This window comes from Callorhinus ursinus, unplaced genomic scaffold, assembly GCF_003265705.2.
Source record: "Callorhinus ursinus isolate GAN/ISIS: 27379988/994484 unplaced genomic scaffold, GSC_fseal_2.0 scaffold27, whole genome shotgun sequence".
Classification (NCBI taxonomy): Eukaryota; Metazoa; Chordata; class Mammalia; order Carnivora; family Otariidae; genus Callorhinus; species Callorhinus ursinus.
In genome coordinates this window covers 4,703,758-4,720,247 of record NW_027397089.1, presented here as the reverse complement: position 1 = coordinate 4,720,247, position 16,490 = coordinate 4,703,758, and the positions used below count along the sequence as shown (strand labels likewise).

The following is a 16,490-nucleotide window of genomic DNA, read 5'->3' as shown; positions in this document are numbered from 1 at the left end:
AGAGAAGAATAGCAACAACTCTCTGAACAGAAAAGCGACCGCTTTCTGGAAGGTAGGATGTGCGGAGAAGTGAATCCAAGGCGATATTCGGGAGGATAGACGGCGGGGGAGGGGTCCTCCGTCGGCCGCTTCTGGCAAGTGATAGAGCCGCGGAGCACAAAATCGGGACTTTGAGAAGTCGGCTCCGCTGAGGGACATCGCTCCAGTGGCTAAGCTGAGGGTGGAACCCTCGTGGGACAGTGTGGTCTCAGGACCCTCGGGGTCACAAAGAGACCGGGGGTGCTGAGAGCGGCAGAGCTCCCAGGTATCGGAGCGGGGAAGCTGGCTGCAGAGACGGAGCCAAGGCGCGGGCTCTCAGCTCGGGGTTGCCATAAACTGTGATCTGCGGCCCAGTTGGGCCACTGCTCCTCCAGCAGGGACCCAACAAGCGGCAGAGCTGGGGAGACTCCCCTTCCTCCCCCGGGGAGGAACGGCGCGGGAGCACACCGCAGGGATCTGCTGGGTTTGGAGACTCCACACGGAGTCGGGTGCCAGAGATAGAAACACTAGGTCACAGGCCGGGTGAGCGCGGAGTGCGGCCAGAGACCAGGGACGCAGGAGTGACTGACTGCTTTTCTCTGGGGGTGCACTGAGGAGTGGGGCCCTGAGTTCTCAGCTCCTCCAGGCGGAGATTGGGAGGCCACCATTTTCACTCTCATCCTCCAAAGCTGTACCAAGAGCTTGCAGGGAACAAAAGCTCCTGAGAGTAAACCCGAGCAGCTTGCTTAGCCCGGACCAACAAGGGTGGGGCAATTCCGCCTCCGGCAAAGACATTTGGAAACAACGGCAACAGGCCCCTCCCCCAGAAGATCAGCACGAATAGCCAGCAAGCCAAGACCAAGTTTACGACCAAGGAGAACGGGAGAACTCCAGCGCTAGGGGAATACTGCACATAGAATTCATGGCTTTTTTACCATGATTCATTAGTTTTTCAAAGTTAATATTTTTTTAGCTATTTTTTTTTCGAATTTCTCTTTTTCCCTTTTCAACCATCATCTTATCAATCCCTTTTTTTAAAAAAAAATTTTTATTTTTCATTTTTAGAGTCATACTTTATCCCTTCATAGTAGTTACCCTTATTTTTGGCATATATGTATATATAAGTTGTTCTCTCTTTAAGATGTTGAGATACAGTTTCTTCTAACGGATCAAAATATACCCTAAATCACTAGTGTACAGCTTTGTTCTAGTCTCCTGCCTGATCACATTCTCTCCCTTTTTTTTTCTTTTTTTTTTAAATCTTATTTCTTTTTTCAAACAACTTCTTATCTTATCAATTCCTTTTATAAAATCTTTTATAATTTTCATCTTTATACTCATCTTCCATCCCTTCATTGTATCAACCCTTATTTTGTACATATATAAGTCTTTCTTCCTTTAAAATTTTAAGAGGCACTTTCTTCTAACAGACCAAAATACAGCCAAAATCTAGTGTGTGGCACTGATCTATGCACTAGCCTGATCATATTTGATCATATTCTGTTTTTTTTGTTTTGTTCTATTTTTGTTTGTCTTTATCTTTTTCTTTTTTTTTTTTTCTCTTTCTTTTTTCTTTCTTTCTCTTTCTTTTCCCCTGGTTTCAGGTCTTTTCTGATTTGTATAGAGTATATTTGCTGGGGACATTGTTAACCTGTTAGCATTTTGTTCTCTCATTCATCTATTCTCCTCTGGACAAAGTGACAAGACAAAAAAAATCACCTCAGCAAAAAGAACAAGAGGTAGTACCGTCAGCCAGGGACCTACTCAATACGGACATTAGTATGATGGACCTAGAGGTCAGAATCATGACTTTAAAGATACTAGATGGGCTTGAAAAAAGAGTGGAAGTTATTAGAGAAACCCTTTCTGGAGAAATAAAAGAACTAAAATCTAACCAAGTCAAAATCAAAAATGCTATTAATGAGGTGCAATCAAAAATGGGGGCACTAACTGCTAGAATAAATGAGGCAGAAGAGAGAATCAGTGATATAGAAGATCAAATGATGGAAAATAAAGAGGCTGAGAAAAAGAGAGAGAAACAACTACAGGATCACGAGGGCAGAATTCAAGAGATAAGGGATACGATAAGACGAAACAACATTAGAATAATTGGGATCCCAGAAGAAGAAGAAAGAGAGAGGGGCAGAAGGTATATTGGAGCAAATTATAGCAGAGAACTTCCCTAGTGTGGGGAAGGAAACAGGCATCAAAATCCAGGAGGCACAGAGAACCCCTCTCAAAATCAATAAAAATAGGTCAACACCCCGACATCTAATAGTAAAACTTACGAGTCTCAGAGACAAAGAGAAAATCCTGAAAGCAGCTCGGGAGAAGAGATATGTAACCTACAATGGTAGAAATATTAGATTGGCAACAGACCTATCCACAGACCTGGCAGGCCAGAAAGGACTGGCATGATATCTTCAGAGCACTAAACAAGAAAAATATGCAGCCAAGAATACTATATCCAGCTAGGCTGTCATTGAAAATAGAAGGAGAGATAAAAAACTTCCAGGACAAACAAAAACCCAAGGAATTTGCAAACACGAAACCAGCCCTCCAAGAAATATTGAAAGGGGTCCTCTAAGCAAAGAGAGAGCCTAAAAGCAACACAGACCAGAAAGGAACACAGACAATATACAGTAACAGTCACCTTACAGGCAATACAGTGGCACTAAATTCATATCTTTCAATAGTTACCCTGAGTGTAAATGGGCTCAATGCCCCAATCAAAACACACAAGGTATCAGATTGGATTAAAAAAACAATACCCATTGATATGCTATCTGCAAGAGACTCATTTTAGACCCAAAGACACCCCCAGATTGAAAATGGGGGGGTGGAAAACCATTTAGCATGCTAACGGACACCAAAAGAAAGCTGGGGTGGCAATCCTTATATCAGACAAATTAGATTTTAAACCAAAGACTGTAATAAGAGATGAGGAAGGACACTATATCCTACTTAAAGGGTCTATCCAACAAGAAGATCTAACAATTGTAAATATCTATGCCCTGAACATGGGAGCAGCCAGTTATATAAACCAATTAATACCAAAAGCAAAGAAACACACCAACAACAATACAATAATGGTGGGGGACTTTAACACCCCCCTCACTGAAATGGACAGATCATCTAAGCAAAAGATCAACAAGGAAATAAAGACTTTAAATGACACACTGGACCAAATGGACTTCACAGATATATTCAGAACATTCCATCCCAAAGCAACAGAATACACATTCTTCTCTGGTGCCCATGAAACATTCTCCAGAATTGATCATATCCTAGGTCACAAATCAGGTCTCAACCAGTACCAAAAGACTGGGATCATTCCCTGCATATTTTCAGACCACAATGCTTTGAAACTAGAACTCAATCACAAGAGGAAAGTCGGAAAGAACTCAAATACATGGAGGCTAAAGAGCATCCTACTAAAGAATGAATGGGTCAACCAGGAAATTAAAGAAGATTTAAAACAATTCATGGAAACCAATGAAAATGAAAACACAACTGTTCAAAACCTTTGGGATGCAGCAAAGGCAGTCCTGAGAGGAAAGTATATATAGCAATACAAGCCTTTCTCAAGAAACAAGAAAGGTCTAAAATACACAACCTAACCCTACACTTAAAGGAGCTAGAGAAAAAATGGCAAATAAAGCCTAAACCCAGCAGGAGAACAGAAATAATAAAGATCAGAGCAGAAATCAATGAAATAGAAACCAAAAGAACAGTAGAACACATCAACAAAACTAGGAGCTGGTTCTTGGAAAGAATTAACAAGATTGATAAACCCCTGGCCAGACTTATCAAAAAGAAAAGAGAAATGACCCAAATCAACAAAATCATGAATGAAAGAGGAGAGATCACAACCAACACCAAAGAAATACAAACAATTATAAGAACATATTATGAGCAACTCTATGCCAGCAAATTAGATAACCTGGAAGAAATGGGTGCATTCCTAAAGATGTGTCAACTACCAAAACTGAACCAGGAAGAAATAGAAAACCTGAACAGACCTATAACCCCTAAGGAAATTGAAGCAGTCATCAAAAATCTCCCAAGAAACAAAAGCCCAGGGCCAGATGGCTTCCCAGGGGAATTCTACCAAACATTTCAAGAAGAATTAATACCTATTCTCCTGAAGCTGTTCCAAAAAATAGAAATGGAAGGAAAACTTCCAAACTAGTTTTATGAGGCCAGCATTACCTTGATCCCAAAACCAGACAAAGACCCCATCAAAAAGGAGAATTACAGACCAATACCCTTGATGAACATGGATGCAAAAATCCTCACCAAAATACTAGCCAATAGGATCCAACAGTACATTAAAAAGATTATTCACCACGACCAAGTGGGATTTATCCCTGGGCTGCAAGATTGGTTCAACATCCACAAATCAGTCAATGTGATACAATACATTAATAAAAGAAAGAACAAGAACCATATGATCCTCTCAATAGATGCAGAAAAAGCATTTGACAAAGTACAGCATCCTTTCTTGATCAAAACTCTTCGGAGTATAGGCATAGAGGGTACATACCTCAATATCATAAAAACCATCTATGAAAAACCCACAGCGAATATCATTCTCAATGGGGAAAAACTGAGAGCCTCCCCCCTAAGGTCAGGAACACAGCAGGGATGTCTACTATCACCACTGCTATTCAACATAGTATTAGAAGTCCTAGCCACAGCAATCAGACAACAAAAAGAAATAAAAGGCATCCAAATCGGCAAAGAAGTCAGACTCTCACTCTTTGCAGATGATATGATACTGTATGTGGAAAACCCAAAAGACTCCACCCCAAACTGCTAGAACTCATACAGGAATTCAGTAAAGTGGCAGGATATAAAATCAATGCACAGGAATCAGTGGCATTTCTACACACCAACAAGAAGACAGAAGAAAGAGAAAATAAGGAGTCGATCCCATTTACAATTGCACCCAAAACCATAAGATACCTAGGAATAAATCGAACCAAAGAGGCAAAGAATCTGTACTCAGAAAACTATAAAATACTCATGAAAGAAATTGAGGAAGACACAAAGAAACGGAAACATGTTCCATGCTCATGGATTGGAAGAACAAATATTGTGAAGATGTCAATGCTACCTAGAGCAATCTACACATTCATTGCAATCCCTATCAAAATACCATCCACTTTTTTCAAAGAAATGGAACAAATAATCCTAAAATTTGTATGGAACCAGAAAAGACCCTGAATAGCCAGAGGAATGTTGAAAAAGAAAAGCAAAGCTGGTGGCATCACAATTCTGGACTTCCAGCTCTATTACAAAGCTGTCATCATCAAGACAGTATGGTACTGGCACAAAAACAGACACATAGATCAATGGAACAGAATAGAGAGTCCAAAAATGGACCCTCAACTCTATGGTCAACTAAACTGCGACAAAGCAGGAAAGAATGTCCAGTGGAAAAAAGACAGTCTCTTTAACAAATGGTGTTGGGAAAATTGGACAGCCACATGCAGAAGAATGAAACTGGACCATTTCCTTACACCACACACAAAAAGAGACTCCAAATGGTTGAAAGACCTCAATGTGAGACAGGAGTCCATCAAAGTCCTAGAGGAGAACACAGGCAGCAACCTCTTCGACCTCAGCCGCAGCAACTTCTTCCTAGAAACATCGCCAAAGGCAAGGGAAGCAAGGGCAAAAATGAACTATTGGGACTTCATCAAGATAAAAAGCTTTTGCACAGCAAAAGAAACAGTCAACAAAACCTAAGACGATAGAATGGGAGAAGATATTTGCAAATGACATATCAGGTAAAGGGCTAGTATCCAAAATCTATAAAGAACTTATCAAACGCAACACCCAAAGAACAAATGATCCAATCAAGAAATGGGCAGAGGACATGAACAGACATTTTTCCAAAGAAGACATCCAAATGGCCAACAGACACATGAAAAAGTGCTCAACATCGCTCGGCATTAGGGGAATCCAAATCAAAACCTCAATGAGATACCACCTCACACCAGTCAGAATGACTAAAACTAACAAGTCAGGAAACGACAGATGTTGGCGAGGATGTGGAGAAAGGGGAACCCTCCTACACTGTTGGTGGGAATGCAAGCTGGTGCAACCCCTCTGGAAAACAGTATGGAGGTTCCTCAAAAAGTTGAAAATAGAGCTACCCTATGACCCAGCAATTGCACTACTGGGTATTTACCCAAAGATACAAATGTAGGGATCTGAAGGGGTACGTGCACCCCAGTGTTTATAGCAGCAATGTCCACAATCGCCAAACTATGGAAAGAGCCAAGATGTCCATGGACAGATGAATGGATAAAGAAGATGTGGTATATATATACAATGGATTAGGGGCGCCTGGGTGGCTCAGTTGTTAAGTGTCTGCCTTTGGCTCAGGTCATGATCCCAGGATCCTGGGATCGAGCCCTGCATCGGGCTCCATGCTCGGCGGGAAGCCTGCTTCTCCCTCTCCCACTCCCCCTGCTTGTGTTCCCTCTCTCGCTGTGTCTCTCTCTGTCAAATAAATAAATAATCTTTTTTAAAAAATGGAATATTATGCAGCCATCAAAAGGAATGAAATCTTGCCATTTGCAATGACGTGGATGGAACTGGAGAGTATTATGCTGAGCGAAATAGGTCAATCAGAGAAAGACATGTATCATATGACCTCACTGATATGAGGAATTCTTAATCTCAGGAAACAAACTGAGGGTTGCTGGAGTGTTGGGGGGTGGGAGGGTTGGGGTGGCTGGGTGATAGACATTGGGGAGAGTATGTGCTATGGTGAGCACTGTGAATTGTGTAAGATTGTTGAATCACAGACCTGTACCTCTGAAACAAATAATACATTATATGTTAAAAAAAAAAAAAAAGAAGAAGATAGCAGGAAGGGAAGAATGAAGGGGGGAAATCAGAGGGGGAGACGAACCATGAGAGACTATGGACTCTGAGAAACAAACTGAATGTTCTAGAGGGGAGGGGGTGGGGGGATGGGTTAGCCTGGTGATGGGTATTAAAGAGGGCACATTCTGCGTGGAGCACTGGGTGTTATGCACAAACAATGAATCATGGAACACTACATCAAAAACTAATGATGTAATGTATGGTGATTAACATAACATAATAAAAAAATGCAATGTTGTATTTTATACTTACAATATGTCTCAATTCAGAATCACAGTTCAAGCACTCAATAGACATGGGTGGCTATGTATTAGAACAGATCTAGAGACTTAAATAATTTGTCTTTCTCACACAAAAGCCTGAACTCTTGTCATGAGAAGGCTATATTGCTTCTCATGCCTAGAGTTGTCACATAATTTTTAGAGCTGGTAGAAAATCAATGACATGAGTGGAGATATCTCATATTAAAAACTAAATTAGAACCTAACAGTTTCTTGGAAAGTAAAATGAATGACCTTGCTCTCCAGGTTGCTTTGTGAATATGCTAAGGCTAGTGTAGGAAAAAAAGAGATAGCTATATCTCTCTATACTGAATATAAAGAAGCTCTTCAGACCCAGTCTGTAGGACAGGGAGCTAGGAAATTGATAGATGGTTTGAAATTTTTTTTCTTTTTTTTAATTTATTTAATTTTTTTTATTATGTTCAGTTTGAAAATTTTTGAATCTGAAAAGCTCTGGACTGCATTTACACAGTCTTCTGGAAATGTTCCCATTCATCAGATCTTTGGATGAAGAAATCCACAAGGCTCTATTTGTTTTGTCTCACAGAAGCCAGCAGCTTCCAGGTCAAGTCTGACACCAGGATTCTTTCCTGTATAGAAGTCATGGACCCCCGAGCCTCAGCTGCTGCAGCCTCAAACACCAGCCTGGCATTCCTGGGCTTCACTCTAACATCTCAGACCAACATCCATGATGCCGAAATAAGAGCTTAGCTCCAGTAATTTCTCAAGTGCACATAAATGGAGGAACTCAACAGATCAGAATCTAGTAAGTTAGGGATATTTTTGGTCTAGATCTTATTAAAATTTAAGTAAATTTAAAGTAAATTTCAATAAATCTGAAACCTACTTTTAATTTTTTACGTCACTTTACCTGGCTTTTTAAAAAGTCCTAAATCATGAAGTGTGATGTCAGTCCTTCAGTAGGAGCCTGGAAGTTTGTAGATAATTTGAAGCATGGTTTTAATGATTAGGAAGGAGAAGCCGGAGGAGGAGAAAAGAAGAAAAAAAGGAAGACGCATTGTGACAATTCTTCCAAATATTTTTTCTTCCTATGAAATGGTTACATATCAGAGAAAGAACTTTAATAAAGCCTGAGATTAAAATACTGAGGATTAAGGGAGCTAAAACTGCATTCTTTGAATAGTGTCTTCAGATTACAAGAATCATGTGTGATTTGCTTTTACACTAAAATGTTTTAAAATTAGAGAACATAAAAATCTTCACATTAAGACATGCATCTATAACATGCAGTGTTTGGTAAATGGGATAAATATTTGATGGATAATTTTTTTAGAAACAGAAATATGACTCTTACTTGGAATTTAACCTAAAAGATCTCCTTTATACTTTCTGCATATGAAAAATAACATAGCTATTTATAATGGTACATTAAATCAGTATTTCTCTCTTTCTTTCTCTTCCTTCCTTCCTTCCTTCCTTCCTTCCTTCCTTCCTTTTGTTTCTTTTATCAGCAAGCTTGGTACATACAGTTCTTCATAAAATATATGAAGGTTTTGGGGCCAATACTGGGCCAACTGGTTCAGTGCAAGAAAAATAATCAAGATAAGCATTTCCTTGCAGGTCCACCTGTACCAGAGCTCTCAAGACTGTAGCCTTCAGTTAAGAAAATTAAGAAACTTCTATGCCCCAGGGGATCCTTATACTAAATTGTATTACTATTTTTTATACAAACTGGAGATTTGGAGGAAAAAACTGTTTCCCCACTGCACATTTACTCTGTGATTAACATTTGTTACACTATATCTTATTTTTTTCCTTGTCTTTATTCCTGGTATTAGTTTCCTAGGGCTGCCACAACAAATTACCACAAATTGGGTGATCTAAAACTACAGGAACTTATGCTCTCCTAGTTCTGGAGGTCAGAATTCCAAAATCAAGGCATTGGCAAGGCCATGTTCCCTCCAAAGTCTCTGGGAGAGAACCCTTCCTTGACTCTTCCAGGTTCTGATGGCTCCAGATGTGGGACTGCATGGCGACCAACCTCTGCCTCCGTCCACAGCGGACCTTCCCTGTAAGTTTCTATTTTGTGTGTCTCTTATAAGGACTCTTGGCTTTGGATTTAGGACCCACCTAGATAACCCGGCATGATCTCTTCTCAAGATCCTTAAATTAAGTACATCTGCATAGACCCTTTTCCAAATAAGGTTACATTCACCGGATACATGGAAGTACCTTTTGGGGGGCCACTATTCACCACCACCCCCAGCAAATCTCAAGTTCCTTCAGACATAAACTCACATAGTTACTGGTACCTAGCAAATGACTTGCCACTTCAATTCTAAATAAATACTTGAGAAAGAATGAGTGAAGAAGAAATAGATAATGCAGTGGTGTTTTTAAATTATAAGAACCTTGGTTCTGTTTGTAAGGGAGGAAATTTTATTTTTCCTCTATCCATTTTAGGTTCATCAGCTGGAGCCTTGTAAATTATATTGACAAAAGGCAGATTCACAAGAGAAAAACAAGTTTTTATTAATATGCTCATAGTGCCCAACCAAGGGGCACAAAGCGATGAGTAATTCGAAGAGATTGTTAGAACTTAAGCCTATGTAGCATCTTAGCAAAGGACAATAATTTTGCACAGAAGTGACAAAACAAAGCAAAAGGACTTTGAGCTTCGAGGGCACAAGTTGCGGGAAGGAAATACATAGGGAAACTAAGGGTAGAAAAGGGCTAGTTAGTAAGGTTTGTGTGGAGGTTCCTCTGGCGCCACCTGCAGGTCTATGAGGAGCTAGATCAGGATTGCCTATGGTGATGAACTTCTGTCCCTCCTGGCGGGGCGGGGGGAGGGGGAAACCTTTATAAACGTATGTCCTGCAAATAGGGGAAGGGCAGGGAGCTTTCTTTTCGTCTGCTTCTTCTCAATGCCTTCAGCTCAAAATAATCCTTATGCCAAAGTGGGAGGTTTTTGGGGTGGCCGATTCCGCTAACCTTCATGTTGTGAACAAAACTATAAAAATTCCGCAGACCATGTTAATCACACTTTTTTCTGATGAGTTTTCCCCTCGGTGTCTGCGGGTGGTACTCCACAAGCCTTTCCTTTCACACTGCGCTGCACCCTGAGCAGTAACAGACCCTCGGAGCCCATTCGCCCAGGAAGGGATAGCAGGCGCGGCGTTCGAACCCTTCGGCCCAAAGGTTGAATTTCCTTTCGGGTTCTGACTCTGCTTTGAAAACGTTTGTGACCTGCACCTGTGGAAAGCCGCTCCCTAGAACTCTTCTGTTTTAGAATGTATCCCCCAGGGGCGCCTGGGTGGCTCAGTTGGTTAAGCAACTGCCTTTGGCTCAGGCCATGATCCTGGAGTCTCGGGATCGAGTCCCATTTTGGGCTCCCTGCTCAGCGGGGAGCCTGCTTCTCCCTCTGACCCTTCCCCTTCTCCTGTACTCCTTCCCGCTCTCTCAAATAAATAAATCCTTAAGGAAAAAAAATAACGTAGCCCACATCACCTGAACCAGATCAGTTTGCCTTGGATTTTTCAAAATGCAAAAGATGTTTACCTAAAGCTTTGAATTTTTGTTAACGAAAGCATGGTAGGATTGTGTCTGTCCCCTATCATGACTGTCACTTACAGGTACTCTCAGCAGGTTGTGATGAACTTAGTGACAAGTTAAATTGGCACAGTTTAATTCTTGATAATAGAAAAGAGGTTCTCTTTGCTGCATGTGATTGAAATAAAAAATGAATCCATGGTAAACAGTAAAATCATTGTCTCAAAATTTGAAAGTCATCATCTCTATAAATTGATGTGAATTGGAATGGGAAATATCATTTTGTCTGTCATTTACAAGCTACGAGGGATGGTTAGGAAAAGTCCTCTTTTTATGTAGTGATTCAACAAAGTTTAAAAAGTTCTAAAAAACAGTTTTAAAGCTTGCTAAACATCGTGGATTTGCATTTCCTGATAAATTTCCTTTGGTCGTGCATCAGAAAGTGTAACTGAGAGATGCGAGTGTCTGACTGTTATAAGCACTGCGTGCTGAGCAACCTGTCAAAACAATTACATTCATAATTTTAGATACCATCAGCCTGTGAATGAGAGACTGTCTCTGTGTGTGAGGGATTACTCCATTCTCTGAGCCAGCAGCGGTGTTCCTTCGACAGGCCTTGAAGAGGCGTCTTAAAGTGCCTCTTCTTTGTATTGAGCTAGACTTGAGTTTGGCTTTTGGTTCTCAAGGTTATGATTTTGCCAAGTATCAATAGTTCACACTGGCTCTTTTGTAAAGGTCTCTGGTCAACAGCCCAGATTTTCTCGCAGAGCCAGAGCAAGCCGGCCTCTGCTTGCTTCTTTGTGAAGGCCGGAAGAATACCCGGTCTCTTTCTCATTCCCTTAATTTACCACTCCCAGGAAAAGGACTTGCCCTGCCCAGATCATTGGAGTACAGTCTTCTCACCCGGCACAGCCCTGGCTGTTGTAGTCTGCATTAAAGCAGAAATTGAAAAGAAAACAAACTTTTGTATGGAGAAACACCTTAATCTCAGAGATAGTTATCTCAGCTTCTTAAGAAATGGGATACTTGCCAAGAAATTTTCAAACTTAAGTAGGGTCATTGTATATGGGCTCTCACTAATTTAAATTATCTCAATAAAGTGGCTTCGGAAAAAGATTATCTGGATTTTATGTTATCCAGATGCCTGCGGCAGATGCATTAACTGGAAGGGAATGGTGTTTTCTTGCGGGGGGGGCGGGTGCAGCGCTGGAGCAGAACTGCAAGTCAGATCGCCCTGTCAGACTCCACTGGCAAGAAAGTTATTGAAGCCCTCATCTGTGCAAGGGGATGATGCTAGCACTTATTTCATAGGGGTTTAATGCGGACTCTAATTCTAAATTATATAATACATGCACATGCTGAGTCTGTGCATCTGAGATCCTCTGGCCCGCCTCTCACAAAACCTTTCTCCATGGGATGAGCCTGAGACAGGCTGAGGGACGTGGTTGCTTGAAGCCCACGTCCCTCCTTCCTAGACCAAGTTCTGTCTAGTCAGCACGCCAGGCCCATGTGGCCCTGAGCCCACTTCCAGGGCGTTGCTGCATTCTTCCTCCTGTAAGCCTACCAGGGAACGGCTCCACACCTGAGACGGGCCTGAGGAGCAACTGTTGGCCAGCGTGTGGAGGAAGCTAGGCCTGTGGTGGTACTCCTCCGGGGGTGCTGCACAGAGCAGTGGGACCGCTGGGGCTGGCTTCCCAGGCAATGCCACATCCCCCCACACATTCCAAGGAATCTGGGGATTCAAAATGTAAACATGGCCTTCCAGGTGTTTCAAAGATATATGGGCCAAGATTGGAAGAGAGAATATTTTTTTTAAAGATTTTATTTATTTGACAGAGAGAGACACAGCAAGAGAGGGAACACAAGCAGGGGGAGAGTGGGAGAGGGAGAAGCAGCTTCCCGCGGGGCAGGGAGCCTGATGCCAGGCTCGGAGCAGGGAGCCCAGAGCAGACAGCCTGATGCGGGGCTCCATCCCAGGACCCTGGGATCATGACCTGAGCCAAAGGCAGCCACTTAACGGCTGAGCCACCCAGGCGCCCCTGGAAGATAGAATATTTTAACAGTTTTTAATAGTTTGTTAGCTTGATTTACAACTCGGAAGTACTCAGACATAGGGTATGTGGCCTCCATTCCTGTTCTTGCTTCAGGTCCTGCAAATATCTGGGGCAGGCTCAGGTGAAGAACATGTGGGGCACTTAGTCAGGACTCAATAGCACTAGCTATCATCATCATTATTATTTGTCATCATTATTCTTGTCTTCTGCCACTTAGGGCAGTTGTGGTCATTCTTCTGGAGTGATTGGAAGATTAGTTTTCTCCTTTCCCTCTGCTCTTCCAGGCGCTGGCTGGATTTCCTGTATGAAGGAAGGAAGCTACTCTTGAGATTTAATGAATAGAGTATTTGGAAGGAAGCAAGGGAAGCAGGGTGAGGATTCCTGGGTTCATTAAAACTCCAGCAGCAAAGGGTAGTGGTTAAACCCATTGTGGACTCCAAAGCCCAAAGTTCCTAGATTCAAATCTTTGCTCAGCTCATTATTAGCAGTCTGACTTTGGCCAACTTAATTCACATTTCTTCCTCTCAGTGTCTTTGTCAGTTAAAAGAGTAACATTAAACATATTGACATAGATCCGGCAATTACACTTCGCTGGGTATTTATTTGAAGGAAATGAAAACACTAACTTGAAAAGATGGAGCATCCCCATGTTCACTGCAGCATTATTTACCATAGCCAAGATATGGAAGCAACCTAAGCATCTATCAAAGAATGAATGGATAAAGAAAATGTGATACACACACACACACACACACACACACACACACACACACACACACACAAGAATATGATTCAGCCATAAGCAAGAAAAAAATCTTGCCATTTGCAAAAATATGAATGGACCTTGAGAGTATTATGCTGAGTGAAATAAGTGAGACCCAGAAAGGAAGGGACCATATGATCTCACTTATATGTGGAATCTTTTTGAAAAAGCCCCAAGCTCAGAGATCCAGAGAACAGACTGGCGGTTGCGAGCACCTTGTCCAGCCTAGCGGGTAACAGCAAGCTGCTTCTGTGGAGGGTCAGATAGCAAACACTTACCACGTTGTGGGCCATGTGGTTTCTGTTGCCACTCTTCAACTCTGCCATTATAATGGAAAAGCAGCCAGGGACAGTGCAGAAATGAATGAGGATAACCTCGTTCCATAAAATGTATTCCAAAAATTGCTGATGAGCCAGATTTGCTGACTCCTGGGCATTGGCGAGCAACCTCTGAACCTCAAGATCCACTTCTTGTCTCCCCAGGAACTGTTTGGCAGCCATGTCCGTTGGGCACATCACCATGATCTGTTGGACAACAGCAGGCTCTTTTTAGGAAATCTTGATACTTTAAGGTAGAACACAGGAGAACTGTGGGATGGAAAGGGTCTCGCGGTTGTTCGTTTTAAACAGACTTTTGTTCTGGGGCGTGTGAGGCTTATCAAAGTATTTTTGACATTAATGGATGGTACAGGGTGAGGTGAAGGGCATTCAAAGCCCTCAGTCAAACTATTTCTGCCCAGAGGTCAGTAGAATGGTGACTCCTTTTGGTCAGCAATGAACCCTAAGGTTTTGGGGTGCTGGACCAGTCAGCCTACAGGTTTGAAGCCTGGAGTTGGAGGTCACTCAGATGGACTTTCTGATTCTCCAAAGCCAGAAGCCTCAAATTCTTCTTTCTTTCCTTTCCACTTTGATGCCAAAGTTCAGACATCTAGATAGATGAACAGAAAGAAAGTGGAAAGATGCATTTTAAAAGGAGGTATGTATGTTTAGAAATAAAAATATTTAGCTGTACTCTCTAACCACATCAACCTTACTCAGTAGACTGCAGTTCTTTGAGGGCTAGGTCTTTGTTTTATTCATAAATGTGTCCTTATGATTTAGCATGTTAATGGAGACATAATAGAGAATGACTGAATGAATGGATGAATAACTGAATAGTCTATATTCAAATAGATAGTTGGATAGATAGTTACATGCATTCACACATACACACACATACATTCCCAAATGGACAGTGACTTATTTTTTATCTAATATAAGATTTCTTGGCCGTAGCTTACTTCGTCCTCCAACTCCTCCATAATTATTTGTAGCTTTCATCTTTGCCAAGAATGAGACTGTTGCTAAACTGTACATGGTAAGGCACACAAAAATCATTCACGTTCTTCTGAGTCCAGTCGGCAAGCGGGAAGCACACCATCGATGATATCCACCAACCCAAAGTCTTTTAGGGACACGATATCAACATACCGAAGTCCCACTCAGACAACATGTGAACTTTGTGTCTGTCAGGAATGCTGGGCCGGAGTCAGGAAGAGCATCGCATCAACACAATTTGTCTGTGACCAGTTCCAAGCTCTGCCACTCGGGAGCCGGCCTGTAGTGGATTTTCCTTCAGCATAAGGACTCCCGCCAAAGTGCCGACTACTAGGCAGCATATCCCTGGAGAGCGAGACCCGTGCCCCTTGGTGACCAGCATCCCTCCCAGAGGCAGGGAGGGAGCTCTCAGGGACTGTCCCCATACAGCCCTGGTGGGACCTGCTGCACCAGAGAGTAGTGTTATAGGAGGCCAGTGACGTGGGGGAGCAGGGGTCAGAGGGCTCCATCGGGATCCGAGAACATGCTGGTGGGACTTGTCATGATGCCTGAGGGGCTGAAATCCAGATAGTTAGAGTAGGTGAGATGAGCATTTCAAGCTGTTCTGTGACCATGAAGAACTAGCAAACAGGCTGCTGTAGCCCGTCAGGGAATTAACTTGTGTTTCTCAAGGGAAGCATGAGCCATTTCTGAAAGTTAGTTATATGGGATCGAATACTCAAGGAGGCTCCACTGCACCCCCGAAGTAATCCTGCCTCTCTCCCTCTGTTTCCCAGCATGGGCTGCTGCATCCTTTTTGTGCACAGATTGAGGAAGCTCCCCACTTGGCTGAATCGATGTGGGGCCACCACGCTGACCGTGTGCACTGTGCTGCTGTTATTGCTTTTCTCCTGGAAAATGTGAAGCAGAATGAAACATGGCTGTCAAGAGAGTCCCTGTTCAGGTACGATTAGATGGAGAAAAGCAAATCTCTTCCCATGCATTTCTTTGTTTACATATCAACTTCCAAACAAATGAGGTAACATGGGTGTGGTAATATTTATTAATCAAGAAGATCTCCAAGCAGAAGACATAATTTATTTGAGGTCTTAACTTTAGGGTTTTTTTTTCAAAGGATAGTATATGAACATGGGCTGGTTCTAATGTGAATTTAGAAGAGAAGGCTCATGGGAAGGTTTTCCATCTGTGAATTCAGATGGAAACAGTTATTAATGATGATCTGGACTGTAAAATCAGCTATAAACAAAGAGAAACTGATAAGCCTAATTTCATTGTTCAGTCAAGCAGTGTGCCAAAGGCATTCACACAGAAAGAAGAAATAAAAATGCAGTACATTTTTTTAAAGAATATTCCTGGGATCTGTCGTCTAGTTACTTTGCAAGGAAACAAAAACCTTTTTCATGTCCTGATAAGTTTTTATGTGGCAGAAGTTGTTTCTAAATATAACGATGGTAACTCATAGCCTTACACTTGTAGTAAAGTATAAACACTCCTCCCCCATCATGCTGAGTGTCCAAGGGTTTCTGCTCCACCCCTTCTCCAGCTCCAGGAACCTTCATCTGGCTTCTGCTTGTATCTCAACATCATTTTTAATGGCCCATACACCCAGTCCAGTCATTTACTCCTGCTAAATTAGCTGTCTATG

The 16,490-nt window shown here is 42.1% G+C and overlaps 1 protein-coding gene across 1 annotated transcript in view; it reads left to right on the top strand.

Moving 5' to 3' along the window:
- Window positions 1-15,748, top strand: part of LOC141370179 (protein O-mannosyl-transferase TMTC1-like) — a 69,099-nt gene extending 53,351 nt beyond the window's left edge. The window contains exon 4 of the mRNA XM_073878014.1: window positions 15,622-15,748. Within this exon, the coding sequence (XP_073734115.1) occupies window positions 15,622-15,748 (127 nt within the window). The remainder of the gene's footprint in view (window positions 1-15,621) is intronic.
- Window positions 15,749-16,490: the final 742 nt, after the last annotated feature.